Source organism: Manihot esculenta, chromosome 17 (genome assembly GCF_001659605.2).
Source record: "Manihot esculenta cultivar AM560-2 chromosome 17, M.esculenta_v8, whole genome shotgun sequence".
Classification (NCBI taxonomy): domain Eukaryota; kingdom Viridiplantae; phylum Streptophyta; class Magnoliopsida; order Malpighiales; family Euphorbiaceae; genus Manihot; species Manihot esculenta.
The window spans coordinates 23,219,693-23,239,813 of NC_035177.2; the positions used below are offsets into that span (position 1 = coordinate 23,219,693).

Below are 20,121 nucleotides of genomic sequence, written 5' to 3' on the forward strand. Positions count from 1 at the left end.
TTTAAATTATTGCCAATTTAGGATTATCAATCGGTTGAAAATCGATTTCGTTTAAAATTTTTTACTCGGACGTGGCAGAGTCTGATTGGTGAGAGAACTTCAACGCCGATCAGCACTAAAATACCTATGCGCTGCCGCAATAACAAAAGATCAGGTTGTTGGGTATGTAAGTTGGTTGGAAGTAGAACGCGGCCTTGTGGAGGGGCCATGCCAGATGCTTCCCCTTGAGCTTTTCATTTCGCCTTGAAATATACTTTCTGTTCGTTGATTTTCTTATAAATTTAGTTGTACCTGTCAATTTTTTGGTTCAACAGAAATGGGTGGTGGGTCTGGGCTGTGGTGGGTTGGAAGGGTGCTTGTTCTCGTCCAATTGGTTACTGGAATTCTGGGCTGGGGAAAGGAAGGTCACTATGCGGTTTGCAAGATAGCAGAGGTGAGATTTTCTGAGATTCTTTTTTGGGTTCTTAGTAGCTACTAATTTAGTCAGATCACGACAATGAGGGATTTGTTTGTCCTGAGAATTACTTTAAATTGATTTCTATATTGATGGGTTTTACTTGGAAGTGGTGGTGGTTTACTATTTGAAGTTATTGTTTTGATCATTCCAAGTTGCCTGAACCTGATTGAATATTATTCGAGGAATGAGTAGTAACTTTTTGATCCTCGGGGTATTCAACTGAAGATGCTCTAGCTGCTGTCAAGTAATTGCCTCAGGCTTCTATTTTAGCATAATAACTACTAATTTAGTCAATTCACGATCACCAAGATTTTTTTTTTCTTTCCTGAAAATTGGTTGCTTTCTTTATGGGTTTTACTTGGTGTAACGTATTTGAAGTTGTTTCGATAAATTCGCAGTTGTCTGCCTGATTTTTGTCGTTGGATATAATGATAACATTTTATTCTTCAGGAGTATTTAACTGAAGATGCAGTAGCTGCAGTCAAGGAATTGCTTCCGGATTCTGCTGAAGGTGACCTTGCAGCTGTTTGCTCCTGGCCTGATGAGATCCGGTTCCACTATCGCTGGAGTAGTGCTTTGCACTATATTGATACACCAGATTTCAAGTGTAATTATCAATATTGTAGTAAGTTATCTTCGCTGCTAATGTTCCTTGGTTCAGCTGTAGACATAAAATTATCTATTTCCTTAATGCGCTTCACTTTTACAGATAGATACATAGTCTGTTTAATAGTTGTCTCCCTCTTTCTGATAGGGGATTGTCACGACTCTGCTGGTCTAAAAGACAGATGTGTAACTGGAGCAATTCTCAACTACACAAACCAACTTACATCAGTATATCAGAATTCCAATTCAGTGTTCCAGTGTAAGCATCCCACACATTTAAAATTAGACGAACAAAAGTGCTATAGCATAAATATGTTTCCTCTAACTTGGTGTAATTTAGAACTCTACAATGTTGGTTGCAGACAATTTAACAGAGGCGCTCATGTTTTTAGCCCATTTTATTGGAGATGTCCATCAGGTCTGCTCTGCTCCTCTTGCTGAAACTATCTAACTTTGAAGCAGCATGTAGGATGCAGAATCTAAAGTGCCAGAGTGACTGAATTATTTCTCTTCTATATTTATTTGCATAGCATAACAAGCAGTATTATGAAAAATAAAAGCTGGCCTTCAGAAAAATGTACTGACCTTTATTGAAGACAAGGGAAGCTAAAGGCCTTCTATTTGACACATAGAACACCATACGTTGATTTCAGACAATAACTTATTATTATTATTATTATTATTAGATGTTTTGCTTGACAATGATAGATATTCCATCTGTTACATGATAATGCATACTGAGTGCTCGTACATTGTCTACAGAACCTCTAAACTGCTCTTGCTTTTCTCAACTTATTTTGAGATGACAGCCCCTGCATGTTGGTTTCACTGGAGATTTGGGTGGAAATACAATAATGGTCCATTGGTACCGTAGGAAGACAAATCTACACCATGTAAGTGTTATATAATCTATTAAGAGATGAAGAGAGAGGATTATTTTCTCCTTGTGATAAAACATGTTCTCTCTAAGTACTGAGCTTGGGTTCAATGCTGCACATGTCATCAGTCCATTCAACTTGGATGGTAGGCACAGAATAATTGAAGTTTTAATGACAATATAATAAAAAAATCAGTGCTGTTGTTCCATGCAGAAAAGCTTGCTTTCTTTGAATTGAAACTACCATTTGGTCACCCTCACCTGACAATTTTTTTTCTGTCATACAATATGCACCTGTGGACTAGAATGGTGTGCCAAATGCTGGTCAGCTTTCATATGCAATTAGAACAACAGACTTCCATAAAATAATTTTCATTCCTGGAATTTGCATGACTACACACCATTGATACCATTTAGACCCATTAGTATGCCTTCAGTTTTGATACAACTCTTCTATTTCAGATATGGGATGACATGATTATTGATTCAGCTGTGAAGACATTCTATGGTTCAGATCTTGCAAACATGATACAAGCCATTCAGAATAATATAACAGTATGTTTTTCCTTCTACCTAGTGTATCTGAATGTTGACAAGAAAAATAGAACATATACTAGAGAGATTATATAACTTTTCAGGATTGTATAGATATATTCTTTTATTCTGGGGGAGTGGTGGTCTACTGGTAGACCATTATAAAGCATAATGGTTGAATTGTATTGAACCCATAATATTCCATCACATTCTCAACAGTTACCAAATATTTTTGAAATTCTTTAATGTATTTTATTCATTTGAAAATCATGAACGACATTCTTTAGAAGCTCAATCTGGGCAATGAATCTGTTCCTTTACAATTCTTTTTGTGTTGTGGAGCTTTAGATCTTTGCAATTTCTTTTCATTTTTTATTGTTAGGATGATTGGTCCAATCAACTGCCACTATGGGAATATTGTCAAAACAACCGCACAGTTTGTCCAGACCCGTAAGTTCATGTCTTTTCTTATTCTACTATTTGCATCTAAATGTACGTATCTGATTATAAGTTTTATGATATTGAAAATGCTGACAGTGTTCTAATAGTTATCCTATGCTTAAATTTGTTAGAGTTGTTTGTTTGATTTAATCCTTGCTACCAAATGGTCAAATGGTCAGGACATAAAAAAATATCAAAGTAAAATAAATCGGAAGTGGATTATGGAGAAGTATAGTATGCTTTTTTAATTCAACGTACACATAGGATAGTGTGTAATTGAGTTCTGTCACTTTTCTGTTTTGGTTAAAAGTGGTTGAAACAGAGCTTTTTCATTTATTGAGACTGCTGGTATGCAGATGTATATATAGAGTGAGAGAGAGATGGAGGCTCTCACAGAGTCATTCTTGTTTGTTGTGCAGATATGCTTCTGAAAGCGTTAGTTTGGCATGCAAGTTTGCATACAAGAATGCCACACCTGGAAGCACTTTGGGAGGTATTTGTTTAATTACATGAAATATATAATTACCATTTTGTTAGATGCAAATTGCAAAATAAGTGTGCACGAAACTTCCTCTGCAGCATGTTCAGGAAACTGCTTCAACAACAAAAAAAAAAATGTTCAGGAAACTGGCATGTACCATTTTGATCGTTGGATGGGACTTTTGTTCCATATAATTCTTTAATTCTTGATATGCTGTGCTGCAGATGATTACTTTCTTTCTCGGTTGCCTATTGTGGAAAAAAGGCTTGCTCAAGGTGGCATTCGATTAGCTGCCACCCTCAACCGCATTTTTGCTTCTCAAGGCAAGAGAGCTAAAGCATGAGGATAGAAGAGTTGGAGAAGTATCTTCAATGGATAAAATAGAGACGGGACAAAACAGACCATTTAATATACAGCACAACCTTCCCCTTCACAACGCCTCATGAACCAACCTGATTTATTATCTCTTTCCCGTTTGCCAATTCTCTGAAGCTTTCTGTAACATGAACTGTTGACATCATCCCATCATGTTGCTGGGATGCCTTTATATTCCAGAATATGCCTTGTTGCTAGCAAATTATCCATGGAGAAAATTTATTTAGACCCGATCTAGTGGATTCAAGACACAAAGATGATGAGACTCAAGTTTAATTATGTACTTATCTATACATATTAATTCTAATTATTAAATTCTTTTTTAAATTTCTAAGCTCACACCTGGCATTAAATAGTTGTGAAAAATTTTGACAAAAATTTCCAAATTGGGTTTTTGATTTAGAGCCCCAGTCCAAAAGTGGGACCAGGCGACAGCCTATATCGACCGTGAAACTCGAAGTCGTATTTTTCGAAAAATAAAATCGTGAGCTTTTTTTTAATTAATGTATAATAAAAAAAATATTTATTTTTTATTGTTTACCAAATTTTTTGGCAAACAAAACTGTTTTCACATGAATATTTTTAAATTTAATAAAAATAAAATATAAAAATATAATTTAAATTTTTAAAAATAGAAAGATATATACATATATTAATTTTCATATAATCTAGGAATATAAAAAAAAGTTTCAATTATAGTAATATGTGCCATCAAAAGCCGCACATCCACCTAGTCTTTGCAACGAAAAATCTAGAAGACCAAAACAAAACATTATCCACTAAGACGACTTCTTACTTGCCAATACCAGCTGGAGGTGAAACGCTGCGCTTGACTTCTCCAGCCTTACGTCTAATGGGTAACCCTTCACTCAGCTGCTGCTCATGCTTGCCTCCGTACCAGTCCCCACCAACGCCGTAGCTTCTCCGTCTCTCTCCGAACTCGGATCTCGGTGATCCGAAGGATTTGTTCATGTCGAAATGATTACCAGTATGATCGGCTAGGTGATCGACAACAACGTTTCCCAATTTTCTTTTATACCCAGAATCCGATTTAAAGAACCTGTTCAATCCCGATGTGGCTGCATGGTAGTTGTGCTTCACGACACTAGGATGCACTTTCCTGGGATGGCCATCTTTGCCAAAGACGCTAATTCTCCGGCCTTTTCCAAACTCATTTCCGGGTCTGACCATCCCAATGGCACTTGCACCGCTGTTCTTGTAATTGAAGACGGTGGTCTTGATGGTCTGTAAGTGCCGTTCGCCAAAAACGTGTCCTTTTATAAATCCATTCGCGGGTCTGACCACGGCAATTACACAATTTGCTCCACTGTTCTTGTCCTTGAGGACGGTGGGTTTGATGGGCTGTAAGTGTTGTTCGCTGATATCATGGCCCCTTCCAAACCCATTCCCGAGTCTGACCATGCCAACACCATTTGCACCACCGCTATTGTCGTTGAAGACGGCGGGTTTGACAGGCTGCTGTTTGCCGAGTTTGACCACGCCAACACCATTTGCACCAAGATTCTTGTCCTTGAGGACGGCGGGTTTGATGGGCTGTAATTGTTGTTCGCTGATATCATGGCCCTTTCGAAACCCATTCCCGAGTCTGACCATGCCAACACCATTTGCACCACCGCTATTGTCGTTGAAGACGGCGGGTTTGACAGGCTGCTGTTTGCCGAGTTTGACCACGCCAACACCATTTGCACCAAGATTCTTGTTATTGAAGACGGTGGGTCTAATAGACTGTACGTGCTGTTTGCCGATAAAACGATCTTTTCCAAATCCATTCCCGGGTCTGGCCATCCCAACACCATTTGCTCCACCGTTCTTGTGGGTGAAGATGATGGTATTGACGGGTTGTAGAGGGAAGGGTCCAGATAGATAATAAGGTCGAATTGCAATACAGCTTGGAATATAAATAAGAAACAGAGTGAAGAGAAAGGAGGTGGAAATGAGGGGATATTTGCAATGAAGATTGCTCTTGAAAAACACCATTTTTGCAGAGAGTGGTGCACTGGTGATCTGGTTCATGCTGGTAAGTGGTGAGTGGCTGACTTGCTGATTGCTGTGGAACTGGCGAGCTATATATAGTTGCGGCTGCTTGCTTTGCGGATAGTCTCTTTTGTCATAAATTTATATTCGGTGCCGATTGTCTCTTTTGTCATAAGTTTATTAACACATCATTGCCGATTGTCTCTTTTGTCATAAATTTATATTTGGTGCTCAACTGTTTATATTTTGTCATAAACAGTTGAGCACATCATTGCCGAGGAATAAGAGGTTAAGGACACTTTTAGTTTTAGTGAGGGACCGCTCGCTCCCTTGAAAGTCAAATAAGAAGAAAGAAGGCAGCTTGGTAGCGCCCTTGTTTTGGGTACAAAATGTCACGAATCCACTTCTAAGCGGGCGAAGGGTCGCCGTAGGGTGCTCAACTGTTTATATTTTGTCATAAACAGTTGAGCACATCATTGCCGATTGTCCTTTATGACAAAATATAAACAGTTGAGCACCAAATATAAATTTATGACAAAATATAAACAGTTGAGCACCAAATATAAATTTATGACAAAAGAGACAATCGGCAATGATGTGCTCAACTGTTTAATAAATTTATATTTGACCACTTATCCTTTTATGGCATTGTCTCTTTTGTCCTTTTAAAATTATTTTACCGTCTTAAAAGGGAGAAAATAAAGGAGATAGGAGAATCGCCGCCAAGCAATTCCACATCATTGCCGATTGCAGTTCAAAAGAGAAAAAAAAAAAATTAAATAAAAATAAAAGTTTTGCCAATTGATTCAAAAAGTCCAAGTCTTGCAAAGGCCCATTTTGGCACGTGTCAAAATATTTGGCACGTACCAAATATAGCACGATTTGGCTCCTTTTTGATATAGCACGTTGGCACGTACCAAATATAGCACGTGTCAAATATAGCACGTGGCACGATTACATTTGAACATGTGACACGTGCTATATCTGGTACGTGCCAACGTCTTTCTTTTGTTTTTTAAAGAGGCGGATCAATAAATCTTGGATACAATTTGCTCTCCCTACTCAAGCTCGAACCCAACAAAAAAAAGACAGTAATGTTCTTGAACCTTCTATTTTTACGAATCATGTTTTTTTGTTTTTGTTGTTGCTTTCTATTTCCCATATTTGTTAATGCCAAATACTCTGTTTTCTTGTATTTGTATGGTCTGCTGAAGTGTATATTTAATAATGGGTAGCTTTTGTTTCCGTTTAATTATAGTTGGTTTGCGTTTCATTCGCGTTGGTGCAGTGTTGTTTCCGTCTTGCTTTTTCATTTTTGCTCATTTTCTTCCCGTTGTTCAACAAGATCCGTAAAAGTTGAGATTTTTGCTGTTTAACAACTTGTTATCTTTTGGAGTATTGAATTTAGTATGAAGTTTGGGCGATTTTTACATTGTAATGAGGTGGGTAAATCTTTGCATGCAAGTATTCGTCTTTACCTTTAAGTTGTTCTAGTAATTTCTCTCACGTTAAACTATTAAATTATTAAGATTTGCTTATTAAAATAATACCCAGGTCATGAACTTCGAAAATAACGAACATTCTGGAGTGATGCCAGATTTTTTCTTTCTTCTTTTCCTTTTTAATATGAAATATTGGGTATCTTCAGTATGCGACGTTATTTCTATGTAAGTATATTCATTAGAGCATGTAAATCATGTCCCATGGCTGCTTATTCTTTCTACATGAAAAGGAATGCCGATTCTTGATCATTTTGATTGCATCATTCGATTAGTAAATGGTTTCCTCTAGATTTTGAAATCTTATCAAACATATTCTGGGGAACCATATTAGCTATGCGCTTTAATTTGGCCACTAGGTAAAATACAAATGCACATGTTTTGCAAGTTTGTCTTTTGTTTAGCGATGCGCTTTAATTTGGCGACTATATCAGTGATGCGCCTTATTGTGCTTTAGCTTCTGACTATAATTATCTTTAGTGTTCACTTTGTATCTACCATCACCTGATGAGGAAAGCTAAGTTTGTCTTTTGTTTCCATGTTAACTAGTCTCGGAAAGAATCTTTATTCTCTGCCTTTCACTTTTCCTTCCATAATATATGCAGCTCTTGAGTTTCTCTCCCTCTTGTTAGTGCAGGTTCAAAAGCCCACAGCTTCTGATTGAATTGAGAGTTTGAGCTTTAAGCAATCTGGTCTTGCTGACAGAACTGATACTCTCTGCATGGCTTTTTCAAGGATTGCTAGGAATGGCTTGAGAAGAGCAGGAGGCAACTCTTGTAGTTTTGCAGAGAAGGGTACACTGTGTGAAGGAGGTTTCAATCATAAATGGTTTCACCTTTCCTTAAAAATGTTACTGCTGGCAACAATCTATCTTAATTTTCCAGCATCAAGAAGGTAAATCATGCCACATTATCAGTTTCATAATGCAGAGAGGATACTGGATGAGTCTGAAAATGAGAATGAAGAACCAAGATATTCGGGTCTAGAAGCAATGTTGGATTTGGAGGGAGAAAAGAAAACTAAGAAAGAGAGAAAGAGTTGCTGGAACAAGATCTGATTTTTTTTTTACTTCTTTTTATATATATTTTCAGCAATACAAGTCTACATATAAAGCAAAATATCACATGGTTTCTACCTCATCAGCTAAGAGAGCAATGGAACACCTTACTTAAAAGATTTGTCTTGCAAGTAAACTTTCACATCTACTTTTGCAGTTAGATTTCAGAATTAAATACAAACAAAACATATGAACTAAAATCTTGAAATTTGTAGAAAATTTGGAGTTTGAAGCTAAAGTATCATTTGCTTCAACAAGCAACCAAGCCTGGTGAAGAGCCAAGGGTGGTTGTTCTTGGCACTGGATGGGCAGCATGTCCTTTTATGGAAGGACTTGACACCAAAATCTATGATATTGTTTGCATATCTCCAAGGAATCACATGGTCTTCACTCCTTTACTTGCTTCAACTTGGGTTGGGACCCTTGAGTTTTGATCTGTAACTGAGCCTGTTAATAGGATACAATCTGCATTGGCAACAAGTCCCAACTCGTACTTTTATCTGGCTTCCTGTACTGGCATTGACACAGACAAACATGAAGTAAGACTTTTTTGCTCCTGTTAGTTATGTTGATCTTAATTTCTTGTTGGATTTTGGCCTTGTCTACACAAGGTGCATGATGAAGCAATTACAATAAGTGTTCAGTTATGTTCCTTCTTGTAGTCAAGTTTAGCGACGCCCATCCTTCATTGGTGAACTCCACCAAGCCCCCTTTCCATCCCACATGAAAAATAAATAGATAAACAAAAACCCTTTTCTCCCTATCACCAACTTGACATACTTGTTTGGCTGGACAACGTGTAGGACTTCTTGAAGCCAAAGTTTGATGAACTACTTATTGTGGTGATGCTATTGCAGGCATATCTAAAGAAGAGAAGAGCCGCCTCTTACACTGTGTTGTTATTGGAGGTGGTCCAACAGGGGTGGAGTTTAGTGGTGAATGAGTGATTTTATCATGAGAGATGTCCAAGAGCAGTATTCTCATGCTAAGGATCGCATTAAGGTTATCCTCAGAGATAACATGAAGTCTCACTTACTAATGAGCAGTAATTTTGCATGGACAAATCTACTATTTTGTGTCATTTGATTATGTTTTTGTTCCTTTCTTCTTGAACAGGCAAACGAAATTCTATCATCCTTCGATGTTGACTAAGGCAACAAATCATTTGACTAAGGTAATTAATTTAACTTCTTGTCCAATATCCCAGATTGTGTTTCCTTCCAATACCTTCCATGACATGTGGAATTTTTTATCAGTGTGGAGTCCGGCACACGCGAGGTGTAGTGAAAGAGGTGCATCCCACCAAATTAGTTCTCAGCGATGGTGCTGAAGAAGTTCCATATCGACTCTTGGTGTGGTCTACTGGTGCTGGTCTATCACAGTTTGTAAAGTCACTCAATGTTCCCAAGTCCCCTGGTGGAAGGTATTAGACAAACAACAATTTTATTTGCACCTTCTTCACATTAATTCTTCCTGTGTTCTCTGATCCATGTAAGATCCTCTTAACAGGATTGGTATTGATCAATGGTTGCGGGTCCCTGCTGTGGAAGATGTGTTCGCACTTGGAGACTGTGCTGGTTTTCTTGAGCAGACAGGGAGGCCAGTACTTCAAGCTCTGGCTCCGGTCGAACCCTGCAAGTGTTCCAGCATTCTGATATGGTGCCACCTACGGCATTAGAGCTAATTAGTTGCAGAAAGGCAAGGGAAGTATCTAGTGGAGCTGTTTAACAATATTGGAAAGCAAAATGGAGGCAAGGCTTTCAGTGTGATGTCCCTCTAGGTGATTTTTTATCTACAGGCATCTGGGTAGGCATGGCATCTGTAGGCCGTTACAAGGCACTGGTCGATTTGCGCCAGTCCAAGGTAAGGATAAATTGTCTTCGGAGTCTGAATCTCGAATCTAGTAAGCTAAACAAGGAACAAATTAATACTATGTTTCAATTTCCAATAGATGAAAACGGGAGGCTTTTTATAACGGGAGACTTTTAGGGCTTTTTGTCAATTTAGAACGGGAGATTTTTTATTTATGTATTTAGAGCTACCATAAAAATATTTATGGATGTTGGGTGACAGGTGTTTAAGTAGCGTCCGGCCATTAATTTTTTATTTATTTTTTTTAGACCTTAATGTTTTTAAAATTTTTTTAATTATTAAAATATTAAAATTATATTAATTAATATATTATTTTTATATTATATTAACTTAATAATTATATTTTTTATTAGAATAAAATTTTTATAATATATTTTATTAATTTTAATATATTTTTATAATAATATTCTAATTAAATAATATTAATTATAAATTTATTTAACTATTATTAAATATATATACAAGAAAAATTGAATTAAATAATTAATAAAAAATAGATTAATTAATTAATTAATTAATATGAATATTTAAAATTATAAAAATTAAATTTATTGTTATTGGAGTGTCATTCGTATGAATAATATTAATGGTCCTAATATGTTAGAGAATTATGAAATATAATATAAAAAATTTATTATAATAAAAAATATAATATAAAAATTTAATTATTATATAAAAATATAATATAAATAAAATTATTAAATTAATATTATATAAAAAGAATATATTAATTAATTAATATAATTATAATATTTTAATAATAAAAAATTAAATTAGGGTCTCACCTCTTACAAATAAAATAAAAAAATAAATAATGAAAAAAATAAATAATAGCTTGGCACAATGTATTTATTTTTTTAATTATTAATATAGTATAATAAAATAATTATATTATATTAATTTATTAATATTATTTATATTATATTTTTATAATAATAAATATTTTTTTATAATTTTAATATATTAATATTTGATAAATTATAAAATTAATATAAAATTAATATTATGTTGTGATTAGAGATATAAAAACAATTTGGTTGCGATTAGATATATAAAAATAATTTAATAATATTGTATATATTTATTCAGTATTTTTTATTATTTTAATAAATTAATACAATAATATTATTTTATTATTTTAATAAATTAAGCCAGTAATACTATTATTAAATAGTTAATTTTTTAATCATCTAATAATGTTATTTTATAACTCCACAAATTACTAAAATCAGTTATAAATAATTATCATATTTAAATGCATAAAATATTTAAAATTATTATATTATTTTGCTATTAGATATTATATAAAAATATTAAATTATTTATAATTTATTAAAGAAAAATAAATAAATAAATTAATTTAATCGTATGATAAATTAATTACAGTATAATTTTATTCTATCTAAATATTAATATATATTTTATATATTAATATTTAATATATTTTATTATTAATATTTAAACTAAAAATATTACTGACGCTATATAATTTCAGTGTTATAAAATTAATATTATTATGTGATTATATACGGCTGCACAGTTTAATAAAAATAAATTTATTTTTTATAATTTTAAATATTTATATTAATTTATTTTTTTTATTAATTATTTAATTCAGTAAATAAATTTATAATTAATATTATTTAATTATAATATTATTATAAAAATATATTAAAATTAATAAAATATATTATAAAATATTATTATAATAAAAAATATAATATAAAAATAATATATTAATTAATTAATATCATTATAATATTTTAATAATTAAAAAAAAATTAAGATACAGTGGCGCCCGGAAATAATGATCTAGTGTCATTGTGAGTGGCGCCAGGCCATTCTAAAAAAGAAAAAAAATAATTAAATAATTAAATAATGGCCTGGCGCCACTTAAAGTGGCACCAGATTCCGGCGCCTATCAAACAGACGCAAAACAAGTTTTTCGGCTTCTACCTGTCATCCCAACCCTAAATCTGTAAATATTTCTATGCTAACTCTAAAGATACAAATAAAAAGTCTCCCATCCCTAAATTGAAAAAAAAGCTACAGATTTTATGTGGCAGTGAACTGGGCAACCACCCTGGTTTTTGGCAGAGACAATGCTAGGATTGGATAGATTGGGACAAGGCACCTATTGTTGATTCTTTAACCTCTGAATCAAAAGAGTTTGGAGCCAGCCTGCAATTTAAGGTTTCTGTTGCTAAACCAATATGGACAGAATGGAGATAGATAAAAGATTAGAAAGCTAGAAGCCTGAAGAAAAATGAAGGACACAGCTTTATCAGCCACATAGTACACCGACACCTGTTTTGCCATATTGATATTTGTAGTATTACAGGTCCTGATCATCAATTGCTAATTGTGTTGTAATCTAGATGATATGTAATATATCTTAAAGTTTGAATTAAATGGTATAAATAATTAATACTCAAACAAGCATACCAAACTTCATTGAACTGCCTTTCAGGTTTTAATAGCCATAATAGTGAAAAATTCAAAAGAATGAAAAGCAAGAGATGACCATTCATGTGCAAAACTGCAAGCTTTTGTACAAAAGGCTGCCTCACAAAATCATCCAAAATTGGGTCTTTCTATAAACAAGTGGTGGCTATAACTAAGAAAAAAGAGAAGCAGGTCCTGCTCGTCTACTATTGAGAGAGAAGATAGAAGCAACAGAGTGAGCCAAACCCACCACTATATCCACCTTCACCTGCCCTCTTTTCGGGATCGGACAGCTAGATAAACTCCAGCTGCTCTTGCGCCTGCCATGTTTCTCTCTCTCCCTCTCTCGAGAAAGCAGTATTAAGATATTAGAAGAAGAAGCGGAGGCTCTGAGTTGAGTTGGGGTTGTTTACCGAATCCTTGGGGGATCATATAGAGGGCGTGGTTAATTACGGCCCTGTGATTTTGATGTCATTACGATATATGCCCCTACTCTGCACATAGCATAAGTCTCACTTTCTTCTTCTTGCTATGAGGCTTATATGAAATCTAGGGATATAGAAATGTGCATATATATTTTAAAGATTTATAAAGATTAAAGCTTATCAAGACATCAATTTCAATATAGAAGGCTCAGGTTTGAGTCTATTAACCCCATAATTCCTATCAAAGATAAAGATTAAAGCTTCAGATAAAGCAAAAGCAAGAAATATTAGTGGGATGTAAAGAAAAGTGGGAATCCCATTAGATAACCAAACTTCTTTCTGTACAAACTAAAGAGACACTAATTAAATAATCAACATCATTAGATTACAGATGATGGATGGTGCAAGATAAAACAAACAGCTCTCCTTCCTAAGTTTCTAATCTCTCTAAACCAAAATTTTGCAGGCAGCTAATAATTAATCAACTGAGCAAACCAGCCCTTCTGCTGCGAGTAGAAAAGATAGAAGCAAAAGAGTGAGCAAGACCCAACACTATTGCCACCTTCACTTGACCTCTCTTGGGGATTAAACGCTGCGAGTAATTTCCACCATTTATCATATTTCTCCTAGCACCAGCTGCTGCCATTTTCCCTTTTTCTTCTTTTCAGAGACTGCAAGCTTTGTAGCTAGATAGAGAGAGGATTGTGCTTGTGTCCTGTTCTTGGTGAGTGATGTCTAGTGGGGGAGTTGGTTTGTTTATATATATATACAGAGAGAGAGAGAGACAGAGAGACAGAGAGACAGAGAGACAAAGGTGAGGTGGCTTGCATATGCTAGGTTCGTTGCACCCTTTACTTTGGCTACGAAGCTTTGTCCTCTATTTGTTGACGATATTGTCCTTGCCTTTTAGGTGGAAAGTGGTGATGAGTGGGGGTGGTATAGGTATTTGGAAACTAAAGTTGTTTTTTTTTTTAAATTAAAGCGAAAAAGAGGATGCTAGTTTGGTATATCCCATAAAGATTGAATTGAAAATATGGCATTCTTGCTTATGGTTCACGTGGGCATTTAATATAATCTATTGAATATAGCAGCCAGCCACATGGTTGGCCAGAGTGTCAGTGTTCAGTGTTCCACTTGTTGTCCCACGCTGGTCTGTGGCCCCACCTCAGATGAAGTTGTTGGAAATGAGAAAGAGTAGACTATCCAATTTTAGACTCAGAAGATTGTTCCAATTTTAGACTCATAAGCAAGTCTTGTGAATTGAAAATACATGCAGTTATAAAAAAAAAAAAAAAAAAAAGAAAAGAAAAACATTGCGGTTCATCATGAAAGTGACCTCTGCCGTATATGCTATTCCTTGTGCATTAGCTGTTACCAAAAATCGTGGGCGAGAAGTGGCAGTGGCGTTATACTGCTAAAAGCCAGCCTAAACTGAAGATAGCTTCATCTTCTCATTGGTAGAAATACAACATCAATTTCTTGCCACTCCTGGTTTTGGAAACTGTAAAAACTAACCTTTACGGCATCTTATACAGAAAAGAGAACTATAAAAGAATTCAAAATTTTAACTACTCATATACTTCATAATTTTTTCATTATTATTATTTTAATACTGAAACTAAATTATTTTAAATATACTTTTTGTTCATATTTGACAACCTAATTATAAAAATAAAAAAATACACATTTGTTTCGTTTTATGTTCTTGTCAGACCAAGAACAACAACACCGATTGCAAAAATAAATCTCAAAACCGCCAATTCAAACTCCAGGTGAAACTAGATCACATACTTGAACATCTTCTATTTTTAATGCAGAGCAAATCACCGGCCGGAATCCATCCATTCTTCCCTATTTCCTCTAACAATAAGCAATACACTTCTTACAGTTCATGGTGCAGCTGCCGCTGCCGCCACCAGTTCCGGAGCCCTTCCCAACCGATTGTAGGAGGTGAAACACTTGGCAGGACATGTTAGCTTTTTCTTGTAACAAGGACCCTTCTCTTTGCATACTATACTAGGCCTTGTAATACCACCTTTTGAGTAGCTTCCATTTGGAGCACCATACCCGCCACCAGTTATCCCATTTCTCCACGCTTTCCCAAACCCGGATCCTGGCTCGAAGAATCCGGCAATCCCACCATCTTTGTTTCTTGGGTTGGTGGACTTGCTTTTGGATGAGTTGGGTTCGGTTCGGGTCGGATCGCAGCGGAGAATGATGCTAAGAGAAGCAAAGTGGCCGAGAGAAAGAAACAAGTGAAGGTGTTCATTTTGGGAGATGGATTTTAGATAAGAGGAAGAAATGGTGCAGATATGAAAGGAATATTTATTGGTAAAAATGGTGTATTTAAGGATTTGAGTCTACACAGTTGTGCATGGTGGTGACTCTTTTGAATCTAAAGTAGTAGTTTTTTTTTAGAAAACAGTTGTGATTTTATTATTACATTAAAGAAGTCACAGTAGAAAGAGGTGGATTAATATATCAAACTCTCAAAACTTGACTCGGAATGTGCATATGTTGTTAATAAATGGATAACTATATTTGCAGATTTATAACTAAAATAACATTTAATATCAACGATCTCACTTTAAAAATTTTTACTATCACTAACAATCAAACCAAATGATGATTTAACGGTAAACCTTATGAATTAATTGTTTAAACAACTGAAAGGGCATCTGATCATTCAATCAAAACCCGCTGCCAACCTTCATACTTTATCCAACTTAACACTTCAACAGTGTCAATAGCTTCTACGTTTTTTTGCTGAGAAGCAACCTAAATAACGCTAGGCTTTAGCTGCCACAACTCCGCATATGAATCTCGTAAAATAGCGCATAAACCCACAAAACTCAAATTCGGGCCATTAGATGCATCCATATTGACCTTCATCCATTCTTCTAGTGGCCATTGTTATGAACGTAGGTAGTCTGAATTTGGTGTAGCAGCAATAGTTGAGGAAGAAGCAGCAAAAGTCCAATTTTGTAGGAACCATGAGGTCATATGAAAAGTTTGAGAGGGAGGTTGTCCTTTATGTTATCGCGCAATAGAGTTCCTATTAGTTCATAATATCCAACAAACCATGAGTATTAATATCTAAAAAAGCTAGAACAAATACAGTCAAGAACCAATTCATCAATAAATGAATACCTGGATACTGTCATCCTATATCAGTTTGCACTCAATCTTCTCGAGCAAAAGAACATTGAAAACTCCTCGAGCAAAAGAACATTGAATCAAACTACATATTATAATCTCACTTCTCGAGCAAAAGAACAAACTGCACATACATAATAGACTTGTATCTGACGTCGTTGTGTAATTATGGTTTTTTTTTTTTTTAAGTAAAAATATCTATTTTAATATATTAAATTAATGTAATATATATTGTATATTAGAATAAAAAATTTAAAGCTCTTGCCGTACATTCCAGTATTCTTTTTCTCTAGACTTTTAGGCTTTTGAATTGATGATTTTTATTGGATTAATTTTTTTTAAGCCGTAAATACATCAAAAAGCAGTAAAAATTATATAAAAAAAGACCAAACAAAGACTAAAGACCAAGAAGTCAATAGCTCTACTTTGAGAGATTTGGTCCCATTGTACTCAATTGGGTGCCTTCTGCTTATGGTGTTCTTGGCATGATGTGGGTTTGGTTGCCATTGGGTAATGACTTGCATGGCCTCTTCTTTGATCCTCAATAAGTTTAAAGCCAAATCGGGCAAGGTTCAGTGAAGTGGCCTCTAAGGCAACAACAGTTTCTGGTCCTAGCTCCAGTCATCTGGCTTGGTATGGTCACTGTTCTGTCCCATTGTGGTCCGTCCACCAGGGTTTCTCTTTGAGCCTGAATCCCTCTAGGTGGATAACTTGTGGCCCTTAAACCTTTTTTTGATGTTCTTCCTTGTTTCTTGGGTTGTTTTAAGCCCAATTCTATGATGTATTTAGCCTTAGATTTTTTGTTTTATGAATAAATGATGCTTCCCTTTTGGAAAACGAAAATAGAATAAAAATTTAATTTTAAAATACAAAATGCATGGGATGGATGCACTACTAATTTCAAGAAGAAAATTTTGCCGACTTCCAGTATGCAAATTTACAAGTAATATGAGTTGTCCATATTAATTTTTGAAACCTAATTAACACATATCCTTGAGTTGGTGATGAGTGAGATAACTTTTTTCCTTTCATCTTCATAAGACCTTTTGATTAGGGCATGGCAAATTTTAAAGTCAAAAGCTTGCCTGTCTTCAATTAAACACCTAGATTTGAGTTGTTCTTCCACTGCGAAAGTAGGATACATATGTGTGTGTGCATCAATCAACCGTCCTAACTGGTAAATAATATGGTTAATAGACCATTAGTATTGGTCCTATGATGAGGTTTGGTAGGCAAATGTTGTCCCCACCCACTGTCTTTATTGTTTGGATCATTTCTAGAATACTATCAGTTTGCTCTTATTTGTTGCAGCCTTAATTGTAATTCTTATGACCCAAAAGCTAATGGTTAAGAGCTGACTTTTAGCTAATCTGACTTGATTTAGTCTTAATACACACAAATTTGAGTTTCCATCCTTAATTTTCTACTTGAAATAGAGCTAATTATTGATTAACCCATGAACTTAAATGCAATTTGCAATTAGCAATGTACCAAAATTGAATTTCCAGGATCCCATAATTAATTCAACCCCTTATCTTCTTTAATGGTAATTTGATCACATGCTGGCGGCGGTTTATCTTTCGTGCAGATATTAGAGATTAGACACCATCACATTTGACTTATTAATTTTATGATTTGTTTTATTAGGAGAGCATTAATAAATAAATGTAGTCATCATTTAGATAAGTTGCTGCTTCTCTATCAGCAACCTTTTATGATGTTCAGCAATTTGATACAAATAATAATATATTAATCTAAAATTAATAATTTAATTACTGCCGTTTCTATTTTTTATTTTATTCTTTTGTTGCCAATATTCAAGAGAATTGGTTTGCTTGGTAGAGACAAGGTCACACGCACTGTACACCCCATGCTACCGCCATTTTGGAAACATTTCCTACCACTACCTGTCGTCATCTTTGTCTTATTGCACAATAATCTTATAGTGGTGTTATAATCACGTAGTGGCATACGTCCAATAATATTTTATTTATTTTCAACCAGCAAAATATTTTTGCTGTAATGATGTGGCGGAGAACTTGCGTGATACACTTGGAATCAGCTCGATGGTGACGGACGCCGACATTGGTGTCTAAGCGAGAAGCCAGTGGATAGAGTTCGTGATTTCTCCACGTAGAGGTTTGTCGCATTTTGTCGTCTTTTGTTTATTTCTTTTATTTATTTGTGTTGTTTGCCCCTACTAACAACACGGGATATGCGAAACTTAATGCAAAGCAAGCAGCCGCAACTATATATAGCTACTCGCTAAGGTCTTTCTATCGCCAGTTCCACAGCAATCAGCAAGTCAGCCACTCACCACTTACCAGCATGAACCAGATCACCAGTGCACCACTCTCTGCAAAAATGGTGTTTCTCAAGAGCAATCTTCATTCCAAATATCCCCTCATTTCCACCTCCTTTCTCTTCACTCTGTTTCTTATTTATATTCCAAGCTGTATTGCAATTCGACCTTATTATCTATCTGGACCCTTCCCTCTACAACCCGTCAATACCATCATCTTCACCCACAAGAACGGTGGTGCAAATGGTGTTGGGATGGCCAAACCCAGGAATGGATTTGGAAAAGATCGTTTTATCGGCAAACAGCACGTACACGTACAGTCTATTAGACCCACCGTCTTCAATGACAAGAATCTTGGTGCAAATGGTGTTGGCGTGGTCAAACTCGGCAAACAGCAGCCTGTCAAACCCGCCGTCTTCAACGACAATAGCGGTGGTGCAAATGGTGTTGGCATGGTCAGACTCGGGAATGGGTTTGGAAAGGGCCATGATATCAGCGAACAACACTTACAGCCCATCAAACCCACCGTCCTCAAGGACAAGAACAGTGGGGCAAATTGTGTAATTGCGGTGGTCCGACCCGCCAATGGATTTATAAAAGGACACGTTTTTGGCGAACGGCACTTACAGACCATCAAGACCACCGTCTTCAATTACAAGAACAGCGGTGCAAGTGCCATTGGGATGGTCAGACCCGGAAATGAGTTTGGAAAAGGCCGGAGAATTAGCGTCTTTGGCAAAGATAGCCATCCCAGGAAAGTGCATCCTAGTGTCGTGAAGCACAACTACCATGCAGCCACATCGGGATTGAACAGGTTCTTTAAATCCGATTCTGGGTATAAAAGAAAATTGGAAAACGTTGTTGTCGATCACCTAGCCGATCATACTGGTAATCATTTCGACATGAACAAATCCTTCGGATCACCGAGATCCGAGTTCGGAGAGAGACGGAGAAGCTACGGCGTTGGTGGGGACTGGTACGGAGGCAAGCATGAGCAGCAGCTGAGTGAAGGGTTACCCATTAGACGTAAGGCTGGAGAAGTCAAGCGCAGCGTTTCACCTCCAGCTGGTATTGGCAAGTAAGAAGTCGTCTTAGTGGATAATGTTTTGTTTTGGTCTTCTAGATTTTTCGTTGCAAAGACTAGGTGGATGTGCGGCTTTTGACGGTACATATTATATTTGAAACTTTTTTATATATATGAAAATTAATGTATGTATATATCACTCTATTTTTAAATTTTAAAATTTTATTTTTATATTTTAATTTTATTAAATTTAAAATATTCATGTGAAAACAGTATTTTTTAAAAAAAAATTGGTAAACAATAAAAAATAAACTGTTTATTTTTAAAAATTAAAAAAATACGAGTATTAATTTTGACCTAATTCATAATTATTTCTAAAATAATTAATGAAAAATTATAAAAACTAAAATTTTAAAAGATAAACTATTAAATTTAAAATATATATATATATATATATATATATATATATATATATATATATATATATATATATATATATATATATATATATATATAATTCGAAAACCCAAAAATAATTCATGTGGCAAAACATTCTCTGATGCAGACACCAATTA

General features: G+C 35.1%; 2 protein-coding genes and 1 pseudogene across 7 annotated transcripts; 2 read left to right on the plus strand and 1 right to left on the minus strand.

The window, feature by feature from the left end:
- The first annotated feature begins 143 nt into the window (after positions 1-143).
- LOC110605598 (endonuclease 4) lies at positions 144-4,004 on the plus strand. 2 transcript variants are annotated; one of them, XM_043952839.1, is made up of 9 exons: positions 144-433; positions 908-1,082; positions 1,212-1,322; positions 1,426-1,481; positions 1,873-1,956; positions 2,403-2,495; positions 2,857-2,924; positions 3,272-3,408; positions 3,621-4,004. In XM_043952839.1, the coding sequence occupies exons 1-9, from the start codon at positions 317-319 to the stop codon at positions 3,737-3,739; spliced, it is 960 nt and encodes a 319-aa protein (XP_043808774.1). In that variant the 5' UTR covers positions 144-316; the 3' UTR covers positions 3,740-4,004. The 2 variants fall into 2 exon arrangements, with proteins under 2 accessions (XP_043808774.1, XP_021599919.1); XM_021744227.2 differs by having other exon boundaries at positions 147-433; positions 3,335-3,408.
- A 2,739-nt stretch (positions 4,005-6,743) lies between these two features.
- Positions 6,744-10,434, plus strand: LOC110605055 (internal alternative NAD(P)H-ubiquinone oxidoreductase A2, mitochondrial-like). 5 transcript variants are annotated; one of them, XR_006349157.1, is made up of 7 exons: positions 6,749-6,857; positions 7,903-8,861; positions 9,180-9,324; positions 9,439-9,496; positions 9,579-9,745; positions 9,832-10,185; positions 10,274-10,434. XR_006349157.1 is itself a non-coding variant. In XM_021743357.2 (7 exons), exons 4-7 carry the CDS (start codon positions 9,284-9,286, stop codon positions 9,998-10,000), a joined length of 435 nt encoding a protein of 144 aa, XP_021599049.1. In that variant the 5' UTR covers positions 6,749-6,857; positions 7,903-8,453; positions 8,538-8,861; positions 9,180-9,283; the 3' UTR covers positions 10,001-10,434. The 5 variants fall into 5 exon arrangements, 4 of the variants coding, with proteins under 4 accessions (XP_043808256.1, XP_021599049.1, XP_043808257.1 ...); XM_021743357.2 differs by having other exon boundaries at positions 7,903-8,453; positions 8,538-8,861; positions 9,832-10,434; XM_043952322.1 differs by lacking the exon at positions 6,749-6,857 and adding an exon at positions 6,912-7,208 and having other exon boundaries at positions 9,832-10,434.
- A 4,273-nt stretch (positions 10,435-14,707) lies between these two features.
- On the minus strand, positions 14,708-15,361 carry LOC110604504 (annotated as a pseudogene).
- Positions 15,362-20,121: the final 4,760 nt, after the last annotated feature.

Excerpts from the sequence above, each read along its gene's own strand:
- LOC110605598 (XM_043952839.1), top strand. The coding sequence starts at position 317 with ATGGGTGGTGGGTCTGGGCTGTGGTGGGTTGGAAGGGTGCTTGTTCTC. Across the intron at positions 1,957-2,402 it reads GGAAGACAAATCTACACCAT|ATATGGGATGACATGATTAT; the intron begins GTAAGTGTTATA and ends CTTCTATTTCAG. Across the intron at positions 3,409-3,620 it reads ACCTGGAAGCACTTTGGGAG|ATGATTACTTTCTTTCTCGG; the intron begins GTATTTGTTTAA and ends GCTGTGCTGCAG.
- LOC110605055 (XM_043952321.1), top strand. The coding sequence starts at position 9,284 with ATGTCCAAGAGCAGTATTCTCATGCTAAGGATCGCATTAAG. Across the intron at positions 9,497-9,578 it reads CAACAAATCATTTGACTAAG|TGTGGAGTCCGGCACACGCG; the intron begins GTAATTAATTTA and ends ATTTTTTATCAG. Across the intron at positions 9,746-9,831 it reads CCCAAGTCCCCTGGTGGAAG|GATTGGTATTGATCAATGGT; the intron begins GTATTAGACAAA and ends TCCTCTTAACAG.